Source organism: Notothenia rossii (assembly GCF_949606895.1).
Source record: "Notothenia rossii genome assembly, chromosome: 8".
In the NCBI taxonomy this organism is placed as follows: domain Eukaryota; kingdom Metazoa; phylum Chordata; class Actinopteri; order Perciformes; family Nototheniidae; genus Notothenia; species Notothenia rossii.
The window spans coordinates 60,597,491-60,617,641 of NC_136906.1; the positions used below are offsets into that span (position 1 = coordinate 60,597,491).

Genomic DNA, 20,151 nt, shown 5'->3' on the forward strand with positions numbered 1-20,151 from the left:
AACTGGACAGAGGGCAGGGATGTTGACTGAAAAGAGTATTATTGTCTACATCAGCTCCAAATTACAGATAATTTAGTTTGAAGTGGATAGAAATTATACGGAGTCAATCAGAATCATATAAAGCATGAACCATGGATAACAGTGGGGAAATAATTGATTAGCTTTTTTCTATCCGTGAAGAGAAGAGTAGCAAATTACGGCAAACATTTTGGACAAAGGGCTTGACCTGACTTTATTCTATTTCCTTAGATACAATATTATATTATATTGTATCTGTATCACACACTTTGCTTGGGTTTAATGGTAAGTTCTTGTATACATTACCCCAGTACCATTTGATTTTACCAACAGCTTTTCCCTCTGGTGGTTAAATAAATAAAGACGATCGTATTTGGTTTGCCATTCAAATTTTGCTCGCATGCTTAGATGTGATGCAATAATCAAACATGCATAGCATCAATATCAATTGAATAAAAAAATTGAAATCATGGATGGCAGGGCTAAGTGTTTTGGTATTTAGGAGTGGTGTCATTAAAAGGACATTGAGTTTTTCTAGCTGAGGGGAAATACTGAACTGGGTATTTATTGAGTGGCGGCAGAAGCTCCTGTTTAAAGGGAATAAGTCTAAAGTGGATGCAATCCCTGTCAATTTCAACAAGTAACACACTTTTCATGGTGCTAAAAGCTCAGTCACACTTTGGAGGAAGGTGTTACGGCTGACATCTTGTTTCTCTGGAGTGTTAGCTTGCTTTTTAGTATTTCAATTGATGCAGTTTCCAGCATAATTTAGCTCCATGGGACCTTATTTCGGAAAAAGTATGTATTGAAGTCAATGGCGAGAGAAAGATTATCTTTCGATCCCGTTTGAATTGTGCCACGAATTACAAATATGATGTTTGTCAATTTAAAAGAAAATTTTGCAAGTAAAAAAAATAAAAATGTGTCGTAAAAATGTGAAGTAACACTTTTATTTATGTGAAACCGCTCAATGAACTACATCTCCCGTCTCGCACCACACACCAAGACGGCCGTCACGTTGGCACATTTCACTTCTTTCTTTCAGAATGAGGCGAAAAGTATTAAAAGAGGTGAAAATCACTTCAAGTCTGGGCATGTCGAGAGCTGTACATACACAGAAGGGGAGTTAGTCGGTTCATAAGAGCCAGCATGCGGGAACGGGATTCTGGGATTTGTAGTCTTTCCAGTTGCATATTTTCATAGTCTTATATTTCAACAGCTTCACGACAAACTGTGACTTTCTGGACATGGAAATTCATTTTTAAGATTGACAAACATCAAATGTGTAATTCGTGGCACAATTCAAACGGGATCGAAAGATAATCTTTCTCTCCCCAGTGACTTCAATACATAATTTTTCCGAAATAAGGTCCCATGGGTCGGAAGTAGCTAGTGAATTATTTTCAGAAAAAAAAAAGAAAAAGTTTGAGAAACACTGCGCTAGTAGACTGTCAAAGAAAACAAATTATATGCAAACGTTATTATTAATAATAATAAAAATATATATATATCTAAAAAAAAATTATCAATTTTTTTTCTTTTTTTCCTTTTTTTTAAATTTTCCTTTTTTTTTTGTAATCATCTTGCGACCCCCAATCGGGGTCATTGCGACCCCCACTTTGGGAACCCCTGGTCTAAACGTAGATTCAAAATGCCACTGTGTACATTTTGATGCTTGTAAGGGGATTTTTTTTAAATCCTCAATTTTTATTTCCAAAGAAATGTAGATTCACTGTTAATTTCAAAGAAGGATCCACCTCTTTTAAATGTAATCTTGTCTTTTTTTTGTCCGGTTGGCACATATGCATCCCTTGTGCTTTTTTAAAGAAAATCTAAAAGTAAAGTAAATATTGGTGTACCTGGGGGCGAACTCATCGATGGTTAGGCCCGCTTTCAGACCAGTGCGGCAGTACTCCAGGCCGTTAGCGATGGTGTAGGCTACTTCCAGGATGGCGTCAGCTCCAGCTTCTTGAAGATGGTAGCCACTGATGGATATGGAGTTGAACTTGGGCATGTTCTGAGAACATTTAAGTCATTGAAATCAGTTAAACTCCCAATATGATGACCACCTGACAAGCAGATTACCCAAGTACATAAGTAACACTTCTTAAATTGTACCTACCTCGGATGTGTAAGCGAAGATGTCTGCGATGGCATGCATGGAAGGCTCTGGGGGGAAAATATAGGTGTTGCGTACCATAAACTCCTTCAAAATATCATTTTGAATCGTGCCAGTAAGTTTTGCTTTGGACACGCCTTGCTCCTCTCCGGTCACAATAAACATCGCCAACACAGGTATAACGGCTCCATTCATTGTCATTGAAACAGACATCTTGTCCAGTGGAATTCCATCAAAGAGCATCTTCATGTCTTCCACTGTGTCTATAGCAACTCCGGCCATGCCAACATCTCCGTGGACTCGTGGGTTGTCCGAGTCATAGCCGCGGTGCGTCGGGAGGTCAAATGCCACAGAAAGACCCTGCTGACCAGCTGAAATAAAAGAGCAGAAGTTGATTAGGGTTAGGGCTGCTTGATTATGGCAAAAATCATAATCTCGATTATTTGGGTCAATAATTGCAATTGCAATTATTAAATGCGATTATTCATTGACTTTGAAAACATCCATTTATTGGAGAAAAAACGTTTGAACAGTAGGTTTTTAACAGTTGATTACCCTGAACTTTAAGTATAATTCAACTGAAAACCCCCAAAAAAATAAAAAAAATAAAGTAATAATAATCATAAAAAAATAATCGTTTTATTTAGATTACGTTGTTTTTGTAATCGTTGCAAGCCATAATCGTATTCGCGATTAAAATATATGATGAATTGAGCAGCCCTAATTAGGGTCTATAGGGAAATGGAGATACAGAAAAACAACGAGTCATAGAATGGAGCTCAGTGAGAAAACATCAAGACAGCAAAAAAGGGAAGGAAATTAGCACATGTGAAACAGAGGGTCTATTTGAAGAAAGCAATTACTTAATTAAAAGGGATTAAGGTAACATTATGCCATATTTTTACTGTTTGGCACCAGTGGCTCGTTTTTTAAGTGTTCTACAAAGATTTCATGATTGGCAGACAATAACAAACTACTGGCCGGTAGAAATGGTGAGGAATGAACTGACTTTCAAACCCTGCTCAAAATAGTGGTGGGAGGATTTAAGGTATTCAGTTTTAAAATCCATTCCTAATTACTCTTTGTTCTCCATTGTTTGGCTTTTGCGCTCTAAAAGTCAAATCTTGAGTGCCCCCTCCTACACAAGACTAATGGCCCGTCCACACAGCGGCGTGCGTTGAAGCTTCAACGCTTCTGCCCATTCACTTTGAATGGGGTGACGTCACGCTTTGCCGAACTGCATTGTGGGAGCGAAGCGTAGCTTCAAAAGCGCTGCTCGCTGCAAAAGTTGAGCAATGTTCAACTTTTGAAGCTTCGGCGAAAGCGTTAGCCAATCGAATCATATGCCAGTACAATCTTTAGCCAATCAAACCGCGTGCTTGTGTGTCCGGTGGGGGAGATTCATGTGATTGGTTGTTGGTCGAGTTTCCGCCCCTCCCGCGCTGTGTGGACGGGCCGTAAAGGATGAACCAGCAAAAAATGACCTCTACTTTCCCTTTGGGTTATTTTCCAGTGTATATTAATGAGTGTAGATTTAAATATAAAATGTGTTATATGGTTGACCCTTGACGACCCTCTAGAAGATTAAATCTCCTCAAGCAGTTTCTGCACACACCCATACGTAAAAATCTGCATGTCGTTTTATGCTTTACATCTTCTTCAATTGGTGTTTGTGTATCACCTAACAACTCAATGAATAAATAAACAGCAAGGTCCTAGGAACATGTAACAGCTTCATATGTTGAGTCCAAATGTGTTACAGGAACATGATGTCCACAATTGTGCATTCATTGACAGAAGACTAATACTGCCAATAAAGGATAAAAAAAGTTCAAGGCGACACACTTACCTTTAATGTTATCTCTATAAAACTTGTTGCTCTCTTCCACTGTGCTAAATCCAGCATACTGCCTGATAGTCCAAGGTCTGGAGGTGTACATTGTAGGATAGGGCCCCCTAGTGTAGGGGAAAACTCCTGGCAATTCATCTGGCCTGTCAGTTGAGTCTGCTTTGGTGTACACAGGCTTGATGTTGAGCCCCTCAGGCGTGCGCCACATAAGGTCCTCCGGGTTCTTCCCCTTCAGCTGTTTCTTAGCCAGACTGGCCCATTCAGCATGCAGCTCATCCTGGTCCTGGCGCGGTCGGGAAGTGTGGATCAGAGAGGTGCGTGTGTGTGCTGAGGAGACTGAAGCTCTAACCAGGCGCCGGGCAGCCATCGCTGCACAGGCTCTCTGTGCAGTCAGCATGCTTACTGTGGACACAATTAGATGCACATGGAACACCTGAAAAAGACAAAGAGGAACCGATATGAAGGTGAAAACACTTGTAGAGGTTGCACGGTTTGGGGCTTGAGTAAGTGATGCCAACACACATTGACTTATAAATGCATCCTATTGCAGCTTCTATGGTGATAGTGTTACAAATCATTTACAACTGTAACATTGTAATGTTGCTTGGCTCCAAAATATGATATTTTCTGGGTTATAGGGCAAATGTGTTTGCTCTACAACTGCAGCATGGTTATAATAAACCCTGCACCATCATATTACAGTGATAATGTTTTTAACAGTTGTTTTGTCTTAATAATAATAATAATAATAATAATAATAATAAGTTTTATAATGTATCAAATAAAACAATAAATAATGCTTTTTAGGGAACTTCAAGTGATACAGTATGTGAATATCTATTTTAGGAGCACACAACCTTCAAACAGTACATTCAAGTTATCCCACTGTGGTCCAAAGGCATGACGTGACAATCACGATATCTTTGTGCGATTTTAAGGGTAACTGCTGCTTGTGAGTCTGTACAATAAGACTAGAGGTAATAGCTTAGGGTGGAAACCCTTCCATTTCAATCAATTGAGTGGCATCTCTATACTGACTCGCAGTGGCTTATTGTTTTGGTGGAAACTTATATAGACTGAGGTTAAACATTAACATAGCATACTCTAACACAGAAGTTACCTTTACTGCTTTTCTTCTCAGTCACTTTTATGTAGTACATGGTAAGGCATGTATAAACGTGATATCGACACTTGAAAGAGGACATTGTTGTATCATTTGAAAGCTAACACATTTACTAGTTTAGCATTGTCAACTAGCCTAACTATGACATCATATTTTACAGATGTCAAAAAGTCAAAGGATGAATAAATCTCTATGCAATAATATAACACATATTTAAATGACTAGTACAAAGGCACAACTTGCAAAGTTATTGCTGACATAACGTTAAGTAAGCTACACCTGCACTGCTGCGCACAACATGAGCATGGATGTTAGCTTGAACTAGTAGCATTCATCTATGGAACCAAATGGATTTCCGCTCACATAAGACATTTTTTAAGCACGTAACTATATTTATTAGCACACATTTTTACATATGTTAAGAGCATTTGCTGACCTTGTCGTCTGTTGTGCTTTTTCAGAAAGACCTAAGACGTGTGTTCGTCTATCCAATGGAGTTTAACAAGATTAACAGCCAGTCAGCCAATGGGGTGCTACGTTCTATCTGACAACTTTGAACTGCGACACCGGAAGTAAATAATACATCCAAGATAGTTTTATGTCGTAGAGATAAGCAATGTCAGCTGTTTGAAGTATATTGCAACCAATGTATTGTTTTATATTTTATAATGTTGATGTGTTTAGATACTACTATCATTCACAGAATATACTTCATTATTAGCACTATAAACAACTCAGACTGTGATTTACTGGTACATTTTCATAAAATCTGGCATTAGGTGGCAATGTTGCTGCAGCAGCCTCAGTCAAACTTTTTTTATTCATTTATTCAATGTTTTTATCATCACTCGCTCATAAATCACACACAGGACAAATACTTCTCAACACAATACATGCCATTTTTATTCAAGAGTTGGTCGGTAAATTGTCATATTAGCAACGGATCTCATAGAGTTCTGTAAAGTGTTGGATAGGGTATGGTTGCAGTCAATGTTTATGAGGGATATCAAATATACTACACATAGCATCATTCAGAGCTTTCAGCAGGACAAACCTTTATCAAAGTGGCAATGCAGACAGTGGTATATAATGCCCAGTTAAGATACAGAGCAGAAGGTATTTATTTTCAACATTATTATCCTCTGTTGATTAAACTGTAAGGCAGTATATGTTTTGATTGCAAAGTAGTGCTTTTTAATCAGATGACTGATTTCTTCATGGGTTCAACGAAATGTACAACTTGAAATTGAAATGAAACAAAATAGCATATCGGACTAACAAACAAAAACCTACCTGTGGCTGTGGTGTGTGTGTAAAAGTCTTGCATGCTTAGAATGTTCTATCTATTATGACAGAATTGCAATAACAAAGCAGAAGTAAAAACGTATAAATATTGAACTAAAGAAGACTGTAAATTTAAAAGAAGAGTAAGTGGATTTTGGGAGGCAGCAGCCGAGTATGGTCTCCCTGTGGAAGCAGGTTGTGGCGAATGCAGCCTCATTAAGCTCCAAATTTGTATTAAACCTCGGGCATCACTCCAGCTTGAGCAGTTCCACGTCGAATATAAGTGTGGCGTTCGGTGGGATGACCCCGGGGTGGCCTGTGGTTCCATAAGCCATATCTGGTGTGCAGGTGATTTTGGCCCTCTGGCCCAGGCTCATCTGATGATAAGAAACAAAAGGGAACAATTACCCTGCATTCTGCTGATTACTTTGTGATGCTGTTTTAAAGCCCTACTCACACATGCCTTCTTTTGTTTTTTAGCATGTTAACTTATTCAACAAACAGTGACATTAAATCTGCTTGTGATGAAAAATGAGCACAGCCAACATTGTCTTTATTTGTTTGTTTTAACAGTTCCTCAGGGAAAATCCTACGTCAAACATTTGAAACATTTGCAGTAGTAATTGAAAAAATTCACTAGACATTTCATCTCTAATGAATGACAATATGCAAGGAAACTCTGACATTGAGAAAAGGATTAACTTTGATAGTTTAAAGTGATACCAAAGCAGTACCTTTGAAAACTTGCTAGGTGTCAAAGGTAGTATCACATTTTTGATTTGGGAGGAGTATCACTTTAAAATGATGCTGGATGGCAGATTGACACTCACGTCTCAGATGTCTCCTTTTCTTTATTCTCACAGAACAATACAGGTTTGAAAAGAATAAGTGCTGTAACAAACTGGTTGTTATGATTCCTTTAAACATCACAGATCTAAGTAAAAGCCTTACAATATAACTCGTTTTTTGTGGGATTTGAATTTCTGCTCTTACCTGTGCTACTCCTTCCTCCCAGCCCTTTATGACCTCAGTCCGACCAATCTTGAATTTAAAAGACTTGTTCCTGTCTCGAGAAGAGTCAAACTTCTTCCCATTCTGCAGCATACCTGCCAAAGAGAGAAGTGAAGCATGCGGTTAAGAAACTACGCATGTTGTTTATCTGATGCAAAATAAACAAAACAAAGCACACATCTGCATAGTTAAATATTCTCATGACTAATGGTACTGTTCCTAACTTTAATTCATTATCGTTTCTTATCACAGTGGGATGCAAGATTAATGCACGCCCTTTCCTCAGTAGCTAATGTTTTGGAAAAGGCATTTTAAGATTGAAGAAATAAAGTGACTCTGGCTCCGGTCTGAGAAATTATTCTGTCGGGGCTTCTTATCAGGATCTTGGGTCTGTTTCAATTACGCAAATGGACAAAGGGAATATGAATCAGGAAGCATTGGCCTGGTTTAGCAGATTATTTTTAAAGTTAACTAGGCCATGGCTTGCCTGTATTCAGACTGCAGGGAGAAAAGGGTAAGAAAGGCGGAGTGGTGCAGGACTCCGCTACTTCAGAGCACTGCCCCACCGTTTGTTCAGACATGATAATAACATTGGAGCCATTACACACTGCTAAAGGCACAGGCCCCACTTCATCAGGCATTTTAACATGCCCTGTTGACTCCCCTTAGCCACTCTCCCTTGAGGGAATCCAAGCTGCAAATGGAAGTAAGGCTGTCTTACTGACACCTCAAGTGAACTTACTGACCACATCAACAAGGCAGTCTATTCATTTCTGTGGACAACTATCTTGGTGGAACAAGCAACTGTAGGCAAACAGTGTTCGAGTACGGCATATTTAATTATTAATGAAAAATAAATAAAACTCCACTGTTCCCACATGAAGCAATATTTCAACATATGTGATACACCAAGAACCAAAAAAAAAAATCATTTTACATACATGTAAAAAGACAAATATATGATAGTTTGGCAACATCCTATATTATGCCTACAGTAACTGCCTGGGGGAATACAGTCTAATCTAATTAATTACATTTAAATCAAGTCACGCAACCGGAGTCAAAGTGGCGTCATGCAAAAACTGTCCAGATCACCCACTTGCGTTTTGGAGATTTTGCTCTGGGATAGTCCTTTGATTTATCTGTCCCTGCCGTAATTCAGTAAGTGTGAATACTTGGCATTTAATGTTGTGCGTTAACTGAAGTCATCTCATTATATGAAAGTATGTACTTTACTTCTCCCCTTTCATTCCCCCTAAGCTTAATAGGTCCATCATTTCCAAGAAACACGGTAGCCTAGACATCGGTGTGGTGGGCTCGGGCACCCGAGTTGCAGAGAGGCAAAACCATCTTTCATCAACTGCAGAAAAGAAGGTTCAGTTTCTGGAAGTGGTCGATGCAACTTGGAAGAAAACCCTTATTGGCAATGTTCACAGTTGGGAAGCCACTGAGGAATTACAACCTAGCCGTTGCACAATTAATTATCCTGGTTAGCTGGGGGGTCTGCTTAGAAACTGATGGTGTTAAAGTGAGATATCTTAACACTACTGGTGAAATCTTCTCCATGTATATACTAAAAAGAGTGGCTACTGTTGAAAACTCCAACTGTATTGGAGGAGGCAGCAACAGGGTTTACAGCAGCACAGTGGCAACTGGCTTAAACCAGTTTGAGAAGCTCAACAAAGGAGAAAACACCACCTGCTAATTTTTTCATGTGAAAACAAATACACAGGAGAATGGTAATCCATTGTGTAATGCATGGGTCTTCAACAGGTGGGTGGGGGGGATTATTATTTGAACAATTGTTTTTAGTTTTGTCTCAAAATAAACATTAATTTGAACCAAAATATAATAACCTAAGCAAATATATCACCCTTTTCATAAAAAAACTAAAACCCATGACTCATTGTAATGTATGACATGTGAGCTAGCTAACCTATGTTTATGAACTTTGCAGCAACTACCCATAATGGCCAACTAGTAAGATATGGCTACCTATATATTCTTTTTTAAAGCGTAGTATTGTATGCAACTTAAAGGGTATGTCACATTTGGAGAGCCCTACACATTGTTTTTGCGGCAGTTACACATGCAGCTCAATTGAATACATATGTATTAGGGGTTCCCCATTTGTATCAGTGCTCCGTTATCACTATTTGGACAGTTTAGCATGGGTGGGGTCTCAGCAAAAATAAAGCAGAGCCCCTCCCTTCCTGCGGCTGACTCCCACACTCTCTCTTCATGAAAGGCTTTCACTTGGTTGCTCCGGCTGGACCTGCACAAATCTGTGGCACACAGGGGTGGGGTTATTTTTACTCAAGTTTACTGTATCCTGTCTCACCCCCAGTCTACGACGCCTGCCAGCAAAACAACCCCCCTTGGCCCAAGTGCGGATGAAATAAGATGCGTGCAAAGCTATCTGTCTGCAACAAACTTGAATGTCTCTAGTTTCACAGCTGCAAGCCCAAAAGATTACAATCTTGTTCATGATTCATTCATATATCAAGTGGCAGATGATTTATGTGTTATTTGGTGTATATAAAATCAGACAAAAAGACGATATACAGTAAATTCACTGCTGCAGCACAGATCCTTAGGAACTTCTATGAGTTTAAAAGTTGCTTTACCAATCATTGCACATGTTAATGAAGGCAGTCAGTCTGTAATCATTGTAAACAACCGGAGGGTCACTGGTTCAAGTCCAAGAACGGGCCAAGTATTTTGAGTGGAATACTACTTTGAGAGGTGCCTCCAGGGCCCTAAATTTAATTGTGTGCGCATAGCTGTGTACATAACCATGTGTGACTATTACAGACTAAACCCAGTTAAATTAAAATGTCCTGTTTAACAGGAGTACATTCTAAACAAGCTACAGGGTGCCCTGGTTCTTCTGTGGACCAGCAGGGTTTGCTGGATAATTATTCATGCACCATAACACCACTGTCCTATTTCTCCTCATATCCCTGGCCTATCTATTCTGTAAGGGACATTGTGCCTCCCCTGTATCGTAAGACAAGCTGTTAAAGGGTCAAACACAAAGGCAACTTCATATAGAATGACGTGGTGTTCCTGCACCAGGGCTCCTGGAAGCCACAATTCAGCAAAAGTTCAAGCTGATTCTGTCTTCATTCAGAAGCTGTATGAACTCTTCTGTTGCTTTCCTTAAAGGCCCTGACACACCAAACTGACACCAAAGAACATGTCCCGACAGACCCGATTGTTGTGTCGCCTCACGTCTCCTGCATCTTGGCCAAACAGTCGCACTGTTTCACATCGCAAAGACTTCAGTCGACGGCCAAGTAGCACGTGAATGGCAATAACTCTCCTTACCAGCAAGCGGCGGTAGTGTGTATTCGTCATTCAAAAGAGGCAACCGGAAGACAGACTGCGTGATATATACAAACAACAAATAGCGTGTGTTCCATTTTCACTCTTGTCCATCACAGACTGTTTCACAGACTGTTTCACATAACGACTTATAATCAAAAACATGCGCGGTACTGTTAAAAGAAAGATAATAGCCGTCTGTGTGTGCCTTCTTTACTTCCGTTTTGCTTCTCATGTACTGATTCGCTAAGCTGAACAGCCAATCAGAGTGATTTATGTTGCTGACAGCCTCCCAATTCAACATGTTCGTCGCTCATCGACGGCCAGACATCTATCGACGGCCGAAATCGGCTCGGTGTGTCAGGGCCTTAACTTGACAATGTTGGGATTGAACACTTCCCATGGTACTTCATGACAGAATTCTTGCTTGGAAGGAGAGTTTGGCTTCTCCTGACATACAACCCCGTGTTTCAGTGTCCATCTATTTCTCACACACCGAGGCCCGTTAGGTCTCAGCACGTTTCGTGGTAAGTCTGGAGCTCAAACATGGTAAGGAAGAACATCCACATTTAGGCATGACATTATATCCAGTAAGCCTGCTGCTACCAAGGCTAATGCGCCTTGTCAGTGCAGGGCGGCAAGGCTGTTTATCATCGTAGCCGAGAGCCAAACTCCATCGATCACGGAAACCCACAGGCTGCTGAAGTTCTTTTCATATTGACTGATTTCAGGTCTGCTTCCATTACTTTTCAGCAGTTAGAGATATGAGCTTGTGATGGCAGGATTGATGGCTAAGCCTGGTGCAAAAAAGGGAACAGAAGCCTCTCCTAAAAGCTACTCAAACCCATGAATGAAACTGGTAAATGGACAGTGTTTATGTCTCATTTTCTAGTCTTTGCAAGCCTGCTTTTTACATATATAAGTCATTCACTCATTCACACGCATTCATACCGAGGCATCTGCCATAGAAGGCGCCACATGCTCAGGGAGAATAGCATAGACAGACATTCACACACCATTGACCATGCCATTGGGAGCAACTCAGGGTAAAGTATCTTGCCCAAGGAAACATAGACTTGTTGTCTGCAGAGGCTGGAATTAGAACCACCAACCTTCCGATTGGTCGACGACCAATCTACCTCGCAGCCTCCAACAGCCCCCTTATTCTGTCCATGTATCAGGCAGCTAAGTAACCATTAGCTTGTCCCCTCTCCTAGACATGTACACATCGGTAGCAAGGCCAGTTATACTATAAAACAGCAGATAAACTTGTCTACGGCCACATTTTTGACCCACACCAGACACTTGTCTGTGCAACACTGCTGTAAGATTGACCGCTGACAGAGCTGCAGACTGGCAGTCAGTCAGGCATGACAGGAACAAGAATGTGTGTGAAAGAGGGAGCAGCTCTCCAAATTATTTTTGTCCGAGCTAAGCCCTTACCTGCTTTGCGGCAATGAGCACTCAGCGCTAATTTGGGCAACTCTCACCATAGCTGAAAGGTGGGGGGGAGTCACTCACATATCTGTGTCTCTGCAATGTGTGTATTTACATGTTGAAAATCCCAAAGGTGAAAGTGTGGTTCAAAAAGGTATGGCAGTGAGCGAGTGTAAGAGAGCCTCTGTGAGAATGAGTCTCCCTAATGTTTATTGCTGGCCACAGAGTGGTTTCTAATCCCATTATGTATTGGGAAATCACTCTGTACCTACCTTTACTGTTCCTCTAAGCTCCGCTGTCTGGAAAACTAAGAAGGCAGGGTGCAGTCTGGGGTTTTGCACGAATAGTCAGCTGGATGATTGGACAGGCGTATGTCCCAGATCTACAGCTAACCTCTATTAGCTTTATAGGATCTTCTATTTGAACTTTAAAGTAAAACAAATGTGGGGTCATGTCTGTCTCTACTACAGGTTATAGTGCTGAAAGTGAGTTATCCTAAATCCTGTTTAGTATAGCTTTTCTACAAATGCATGATAATTTAACAACACTGATTGACAATACCAATTATTAAGGGATTACCTAAATAGATATTTTTTCATCTGTGTTGTAGGTTTACTTTTTCTGACGAAATTCAAATAAATGAGAAATACCTCTTTAAAACATTGTCAAATGATTGGGGACTTACTTACAGTTGCATACAGTCTAAAATGACTTGTTATTACAATGTTAATTCTGTAATTATCTCTAGCAAAACCTCATTCTTAAACTAATTTCACTAGTACATTATTTTCAATCTATGACCTGTAAACGCATTTCCCCTTCTGATACATATTTATAGCGCCTTTTGTGTTCCATAGACAAAGTGTTTGCTTTGGCTTAACTATGCATTTAAATGCCTTCAACTAGCAGGATACTAAGAGGTTATTGGCATATCCTGTGAGTCGAAAAGGAAAAAGGAAAAAGTCTGGGTAACAGACATGATAGTTTTACCAGTTTTATTCCATTCAGGAAGGAAGTACAATAAAAAAAAAGTGTATGATGCGTTTGTGATAATAGAGAAAAAGGATCCACAATAAGTACAACGAAAAGGGAGGGGCTGAGGTTCAGTGATAGACTATCAGCAGTTACAAGAGTCTAGACTAGGCTGCACATTATCTCTGAAGAGATCAGGCCCAAAGGGAAATCTGGTTACTTTTTCCACTGTCCTCAATAGTCAACACAACATTTGCTATCCACAGTTGGCGGACACACACTATTCAAACAAAGAGGATATCTGTCTATTCAACTCAACACTATAAAAAGAGTCAGGTCCAATAACAAATGGTATCCGATAAGGAAATACACATGAATCCATTTTGTCTGACAGGCAGTAAAATCCCCAGCTTCAGGGGTAGCAAGAATTGGCTAAAGTCGAATGCACAAACATTGAAAACAACAATACTTACACACAATTAAAGCTGTTATTCTTAGACTATACTATAGAGCCGATGCCAGGAAGTGTGATTTTTATAGCCATGTCATAATAACACTGATACACAGACAGACTGAAGACTGTGAATGAGGTTTTATTTAGTTTCTGTCTGACCTAGTTGTCTGGTCTGCCAACCCCGAGGCATTGAATAACCCAAATGTATTTCCGAGGTATCTCAGCATCTTACTGCCCCACCTTACTGTTGGGTAATCTCAAGTTTGTGTGTATGTGTGTCTGCTTGTATGCACTAGATTATTTTATATGCATTGTGCAAGTTTTAACAGTCTCTAAAATGGTATTGACACAATGAGACATGAATTTCTCAAACAAAACTAAATAAACTAATGTTTCCTGGGTGTGGTGTCTGCTCATACCTTTCTTTGAAACTTTAGGCGACACACAGGTGCATACATGTCTTGTAGAATGTGTACACTGTGAGACGTAGGTTGCAAACTTAGATGTGTTTTGCTAAAAGTTTTGTCTAAAACACACACACAGTCACACACAATTAAATGTATTTTCTCAACAAGGCGACAGGCGCAAAGAAAGGGTTACCTATGTAATGAACAACACATGTCTGGCCCTTCTTTGGAAATGTTCTTCCTGTCAAAAAGAAGAAAAATAAACATGTGTTATTGTTTGTCTGTACACGTAGTAGACTTCAGGTTTATCTTTAAAATTAACAATCACTGGGTTAAGTCTGGTGAAGTGTCCCTGGCAGGAATGCCATTCTCTCTTCGTGTTTGAAGACATTTGAAGTCAGATATGCATCTGTTATTAGTCCCATCGTCATTTTGAAACTTAACACTGGAGGCTTCTTTTTTTAGGGGGCAATCGAAAGCCTCTAAATGGGTTATTAGTGCGTTTGACAGAGAGAGATAACTGCGGAACAGTCCTCCATGTCTAGCACCTGATCAAACCTTTATCCTGTCTGCCAAATCTCAGATAGCTTACATTACTTGCAGGTTATACTTATCACAGTTCACTCGTTTAACAGCAGCACCGTCAAGTATGGAGAATTATAGAAAGGAGTCATGCAGGCGTCAGAGATGGTGAATACATGGGGTATACAGACCCCTAATTATATCCGAATACTACGTTACTGTTAGTATCTTGCTAAATATTTTTAACATATTAATTATCTTTCCTGCTTTTACATTAAACTTCATATTTTATGTAAAGCATGTTGACATTTAACCAGACATTACGGCGAACTACAGAGCCCCAAGACCACCACCACCCCCGCATCAAAGCACAGCCAAGCGGATAAATCAACCTACCATCACCGGGAGATATTGTCTCGACGTCCACGCCCATGATTGTACTATTTCAAAAATGTGCTCGAACCATGAAACCTTAAACGCCGTTATGGAAGCAAATGTTATCCGTTTTGCGGCTACAAGTCGGAGTGTATCGGTGGGAACCATGCATTCACCCAACACTACCGACCCATAGCTTCAACCAACCGTGTGGGGCAGCAAAGATATTTTCTGTCGGACAGCGTCAAGATAACAGACTGTCTGCACCACGCACGTCGTCTCCAGCGTTGCGCCACATGGTGGGTGAGCTATGTTAAGCAGTTGTGTTATTTCTCCTCGTTTACTTTTTATCTAAGTAATTTTCTACAACCAATATTCCGTTTAAGTTTCCCTTTAATGTAAATTATTTTGTATCAACACACGCAGCGACAACGAGCTGGCAAAGTGGCAAACATAAAACGACTATAATCCAACTACAGTTCCCAGAGTGCACCTACAATGTCTGCTGGTTTTGCTTCCGAGTTAAATAGATATGACCATTTCAGAAACATTTTCAAAACGTGATTTAGAGGATGGGAGACTCGCTTTAAGTGTTTCACGCAGACTCCACATGAGATGCTGGTGGTTTTATAAGGTACGTATAGTAAAATTACATGTCCGTCTGTATTTTTACTGCAATTATTAGTTAGCATGCTACATGTTTACAACATAATGAGTTACGTTGGTAGAACATTTTAAACTGCGTGTCATAATGGTGTATACGTTTATAACTTTTACATTTTGACCACTTATGTGAAGTAACTATATCCTTGCCTAAATACATTTGTCTTAAATAATTTCCTGCAACTTCTCCACACTGTTGTTATATTCATATTTACATATTGTAACAATTCTCAATTGTATTTAACTTGCAAACTGACTTTTAAATGCAATGCTTTTCTTTTTCTGTTGACCTCTGATAATAGAGAACATCTCTATTTGATAAGGGGGCGACTTAATTGATTCAAAGCAATCAAAGCAGATTCATCTGATCTAAAATAGGAAATGCTGTGATGAGGCACTCCTTCTCAACACATTGTAATGTTAATGCCCTCAAGACCTGACAAGACCAGTGTGTTGAGGTCATTCAGTCGTAAGCAGCTATAAGTGTTCGTCACCACTGCCTCAGCTCAGGCAGAAGGGATTAAGGCATGTACTTGGAAGGAGAAACGAGAGGCTTTTCTTAATCTGCATAGGTAAAGGCATTAGCGAGAATACTCCTTTGCAGGACCTGATCACACCAGATTCAGTTGTCTCTGTCATCAATGTTCCGACTCATTTTTGTGTTTCTCTTTGAACAAGGTTCTTAATACCTGCCAGGATGGATCTTGGTAAGGCAAAGCTGCTTCGGACGGGTCTCAACACTCTACATCAAGCTATCCACCCTGTGCACGGGATAGCATGGACAGACGGCAAGCAGGTCTGCCTGACATCTCTTTTCTTCGTCAATGGCGAGGTGCATTTCGGGGACACTAACGTAATTGGGCAGTTTGAGCATGTCCTTGGGCTCTTTTGGGGCCCGCTGTGCTGCTCTGACTCTCCTGCCTTGCTGGCTGTACAGCACAAGAAACATGTAACCGTGTGGCAACTGCAGCTCAGTGCGCTGGAGCAGAACAAACTGCTGTGCACTCAGACCTGTGAGATGAGCGAGCCCTTCCCCTTGCTCTCCCAAGGCTGTGTGTGGCATCCTAAACTGGACATTCTGGCTGTGCTGACCAAGAAGGACACTAATGTGCTTTTTTCTGTCAGGGTGGACAACAGGAGAATTAAAGCGGACATCAAAGGTAGTGGACTTATCCACTGTGCATGTTGGACTAAGGATGGTACGCGCCTGGTAGTGGCTATAGGAAGCTCTCTACACTCTTACATCTGGAATGACATCCAGAAGAGTCTTGCTGCCTGCTCTTTTTGCCCCATTTTTGATGTAGGAGGCTACATATGTGCTATCGAGGCCACAGGAGAGGCTCAAGTAGCTGTAGCTACAGAGCTGCCTCTGGATAAAATATGTGGGTTGAATGCAGGCATGGCCTTTGACATGCAGCCAGAGGCAGAGTCTGTGCAGGGTGACGGGTCTCATTTGTCAGAAGAAGACATTCCTCTGGACTCGAGAAGAAGGTCTTTTGATTCAGATAGGTCATACGTCCCTTGTTCAGGCCCCTTAGATCTCACCCACCTCCTGGCCAGGCATCGTCGCTCTGACCCCAGCCCCATTATTCACCTGCGTCGTAGAGACACCTTGACAGGCACTGGTCAGGACTCCTCATACCTCATCCTGGTTACCTATGAGCGTAAAGTCACCACAAGTCGCAAAGTCAGTATCCCAGGTATTTTGGTTCCAGACATTGTGGCCTTTGACCCACGTGGCTCCACCGTCGCCGTAGCTTCCAACACCTGCAACATGGTGCTTGTGTATTGCATTACAGCCTCAGCCATGCCGAACATTCAGCAGATCTCTCTGCAGACAAACGAGAAACCTAAAGGAGTGTGCTTCCTCAATGACAAGATGCTGCTGTTGATGGTGGGCAAGCAGAAGTCCAATGACCCTGCCTTTCTTCCATCGTCTAACACGGATAAATATATTCTTCGACTCATAGTTAAAGAGCTGATGCTTGATGGAGAAACTTCTGTCCCACCTTCCCCCTCTCCTCTCAACCATGAGTCACCTTCAAATTTCTTTGCAGGGATTAGAAGGAACTCAGAGCACCAGTCCAAGGATAACAGGGAGCACAGAGGGATAAAGGATTTGGTTTTGCCTGGAGGGGGAGTTGTTCGCTCACCAGGCAACAGGCGTAGGCTGGTGGAGGAAGTGAGGAGTGGCGAGCCCAGCCCCGTCACCAGCTCCGTTGAGTTCTTTGAGCAGACATCAGCCACATCCAGTGCCTCCTCCATCACAGTTGAGAATTTTGACATGGAGCATGTCAACCGCATGACCAGCCTGGCGGTGGCCGGCCAGCCCAGCAGGGACCCCAGCCGGACCAACTCTCCTCGCCCCGAGCCGGTGGACAAACTCCACACAGATGCCACACTGCCAATGGCTGAAAAGACATCAAGCCAGGCCAAGGAGCGCACGCTGGAGCAGCTCGTTCATAACATGGAGAAGCTTTTTACTCGCTTTGCAGATGTACAACAGTGCATGGGAGAAATCAGAGATTATAACCAGAATGGCAAGAAGGCCCTGAGTGTCTACCCCACTGCCTCTGAACCCCCCTACGTCAATGTCACATGTCAGGTACAGTTTAATTAAAATGTTTACCTCCATTTTCTCTGTGTATTTGTAACTGGCTATGCTTGGATTATAATTACCCAGCTATAGAGATGAAGATTCCCTTTCTTCTACAATCTCTGCCATTAGCGGCTTTTGATTGATAGGCTTAAAGAGCTTAATTAGCGGGAATTTAAGGATAAGACAACGTAAATACCTGGAATTGTTTAATGTGCTCCAGTCACACAATGACTGTGTGTTTCAATGTCAGGTATCAGATCAAGATAGATCTGTTATAACAGCATCCAGCTTAACTTTCTTTGACTGTTTCTCTTTGCTTTCCTCATTTGCGCATTTGCAGAAGCAGTTATCAGAAAATGTGTTCATTGATGAGCGGAGGCCAGTGCTGCTGTGTGACGGGAAGCTGTGTCTGCGTGCCCTCCAAGAGCTCTTCAACCTCACCATTGTTGAGATGACATATGGTATGCAAAGATTATTTTTGCCTCAATTCATTTAAAAGTAATTCCAATGGTGTAGTTGCCTTCAGTTTTGTCCTTAAATCGTTTTTTCGATACTACAAAGTGGTATATACATCACCCTTTTCTTGCCTGTGAGATTAACAATGAGTGTACGGAGTAGATTAATTCAAACGACTTAGAGTAAAGTCTTTGAAGGCCACTTCGGAAGTACTACCCCGCTGTGAGTATTTTCAGCTAGCTTGTGTGACGAGCTACCCTAGTGACATCATTTGAACGTCATCAGATAATTTTGTTGTCCAAGTTTATGTCGTTACTTCTTTAACTTTTTTAAATCTTTAAATAACCCAATCAGAATTTATTTTAAATAATAAAGAACATGTACAATCGTTAACAAAACATTTTAGCGTTATTGTTCTTTTAGCATCCGTTAGCTATAATTGGAAGTGATTAAAAGCCTAGGTGAGATTACAAGGTTTAAACAAAAGCAGCTTACTACTTTTTAATGAGCATAGTGTATATTATGTCCTTAAGTGACATACTATCAGGAATTGATATCACAAACTGCATTGGATAATTAATCTCAGATGTGTAGAAATCCGTGCTTATGCCAATGGTGTTGTTATTTTGCAGGTCCATTGTGGATTGTGCTTGTAGCAGATGCAGACGGCTTTGTGCCTCTGACGTTCAAGCCCAAAGAGGAACTCACAGTGCGCAATGGGAAGCGAAAAAATACGCTACGTACTCCTGGGAGTCCAGACAACTCCGTCCCCTCCAGTCCGGCCCCCTTCCAGACCTCCAACACAACCTCAGAATTCTCTTAACACACAAAATGAAGTATAATTGTTTCTGAAATATATCTGACTCAATCCAAAAGGCAATAGGTATGGCACAAATGCTTCAGCTATGCAGATAACCAGTGTTTTATAAATGCTTATTTATAATTCAATATATTTTTCTATTCTCTGTATAAAAGGGCTTCCTATTCATATTGAATGTTCACGTGTTGCTGATTTAAAAAGAAAACCTACCTGAAAGAAGTTTGAGCTCCATGCCATGTTTTTTATTTTATTTTTTAGTTGACGGAATGCAGTGCTCTACTTCCTCTGATATGTTTTATGAATGCTGCTGTCCTGGTAGGAAAACCGATAGAAGTTCACTTGTGATGTATATATTTGTATTGGAATGTATTTGTGATCACTGCTGCATTAGAGAAATGTAAATTCAGATTTGACCCATCAAATCTCTGGATTGGTAATTGGCTGAATAGTCCCGCTCAAATTAATGTTTCACCAAGTGTAATTGAACCTTGTTACATAACACTCTGGGTTACATTTGATTATATTTAAAATATTAATAACTTCTGAATATTTATAATGCCAAGCTCTGTATCACAACTGACCACTGGAGGGGGCAAGACTCAACAGAAACACTGGTTACAAAGATTCTACAGAAGACCAGATAAGTGTAAATGCACCTTCTTGAGAAATATATATATTTTGACCCTTTGAATATTAAATCATCATAAAACATGTG

The 20,151-nt window shown here is 40.7% G+C and overlaps 3 protein-coding genes across 4 annotated transcripts in view; 1 reads left to right on the top strand and 2 right to left on the bottom strand.

Moving 5' to 3' along the window:
• The window catches only part of mmut (methylmalonyl CoA mutase), a 44,913-nt gene extending 39,223 nt beyond the window's left edge, over nucleotides 1-5,690 (bottom strand). Inside the window, exons 1-4 of the mRNA XM_079643103.1 lie at nucleotides 5,546-5,690; nucleotides 3,987-4,419; nucleotides 2,141-2,508; nucleotides 1,878-2,035 (exon numbers count right to left, since the gene is read on the bottom strand). Of these exons, the coding sequence (XP_079499229.1) occupies nucleotides 1,878-2,035; nucleotides 2,141-2,508; nucleotides 3,987-4,383 (923 nt within the window). The 5' untranslated portion in view covers nucleotides 4,384-4,419; nucleotides 5,546-5,690. The remainder of the gene's footprint in view (nucleotides 1-1,877; nucleotides 2,036-2,140; nucleotides 2,509-3,986; nucleotides 4,420-5,545) is intronic.
• A 297-nt stretch (nucleotides 5,691-5,987) lies between these two features.
• fkbp1b (FKBP prolyl isomerase 1B) lies at nucleotides 5,988-15,099 on the bottom strand. Its single transcript, XM_079643125.1, has 4 exons — nucleotides 14,920-15,099; nucleotides 14,195-14,242; nucleotides 7,387-7,499; nucleotides 5,988-6,770 (listed from the first exon to the last, which is right to left on the bottom strand). The coding sequence occupies exons 1-4, from the start codon at nucleotides 14,954-14,956 to the stop codon at nucleotides 6,642-6,644; spliced, it is 327 nt and encodes a 108-aa protein (XP_079499251.1). The 5' UTR covers nucleotides 14,957-15,099; the 3' UTR covers nucleotides 5,988-6,641.
• A 175-nt stretch (nucleotides 15,100-15,274) lies between these two features.
• Nucleotides 15,275-20,149, top strand: wdcp (WD repeat and coiled coil containing). Of its 2 annotated transcripts, XM_079643105.1 has the most exons (5): nucleotides 15,275-15,532; nucleotides 15,864-16,133; nucleotides 16,240-18,166; nucleotides 18,501-18,621; nucleotides 19,249-20,149. In XM_079643105.1, exons 3-5 carry the CDS (start codon nucleotides 16,259-16,261, stop codon nucleotides 19,437-19,439), a joined length of 2,220 nt encoding a protein of 739 aa, XP_079499231.1. In that variant the 5' UTR covers nucleotides 15,275-15,532; nucleotides 15,864-16,133; nucleotides 16,240-16,258; the 3' UTR covers nucleotides 19,440-20,149. The 2 variants fall into 2 exon arrangements, with proteins under 2 accessions (XP_079499231.1, XP_079499230.1); XM_079643104.1 differs by lacking the exon at nucleotides 15,864-16,133.
• The last annotated feature ends 2 nt before the right edge of the window (nucleotides 20,150-20,151 follow it).

What these genes read in the sequence shown, in the direction of transcription:
- fkbp1b (XM_079643125.1), bottom strand. Translation starts at nt 14,956, where the DNA reads ATGGGCGTGGACGTCGAGACAATATCTCCCGGTGATG. An exon ending in GACAATATCTCCCGGTGATG is followed by an intron (nt 14,243 to 14,919) that starts GTAGGTTGATTT and finishes TCTTTTTGACAG; the next exon opens with GAAGAACATTTCCAAAGAAG. An exon ending in GGGAGGAAGGAGTAGCACAG is followed by an intron (nt 6,771 to 7,386) that starts GTAAGAGCAGAA and finishes TCTTATCATCAG; the next exon opens with ATGAGCCTGGGCCAGAGGGC.
- wdcp (XM_079643105.1), top strand. Translation starts at nt 16,259, where the DNA reads ATGGATCTTGGTAAGGCAAAGCTGCTTCGGACGGGTCTCAACACTCTA. An exon ending in ACGTCAATGTCACATGTCAG is followed by an intron (nt 18,167 to 18,500) that starts GTACAGTTTAAT and finishes GCGCATTTGCAG; the next exon opens with AAGCAGTTATCAGAAAATGT. An exon ending in CATTGTTGAGATGACATATG is followed by an intron (nt 18,622 to 19,248) that starts GTATGCAAAGAT and finishes GTTATTTTGCAG; the next exon opens with GTCCATTGTGGATTGTGCTT.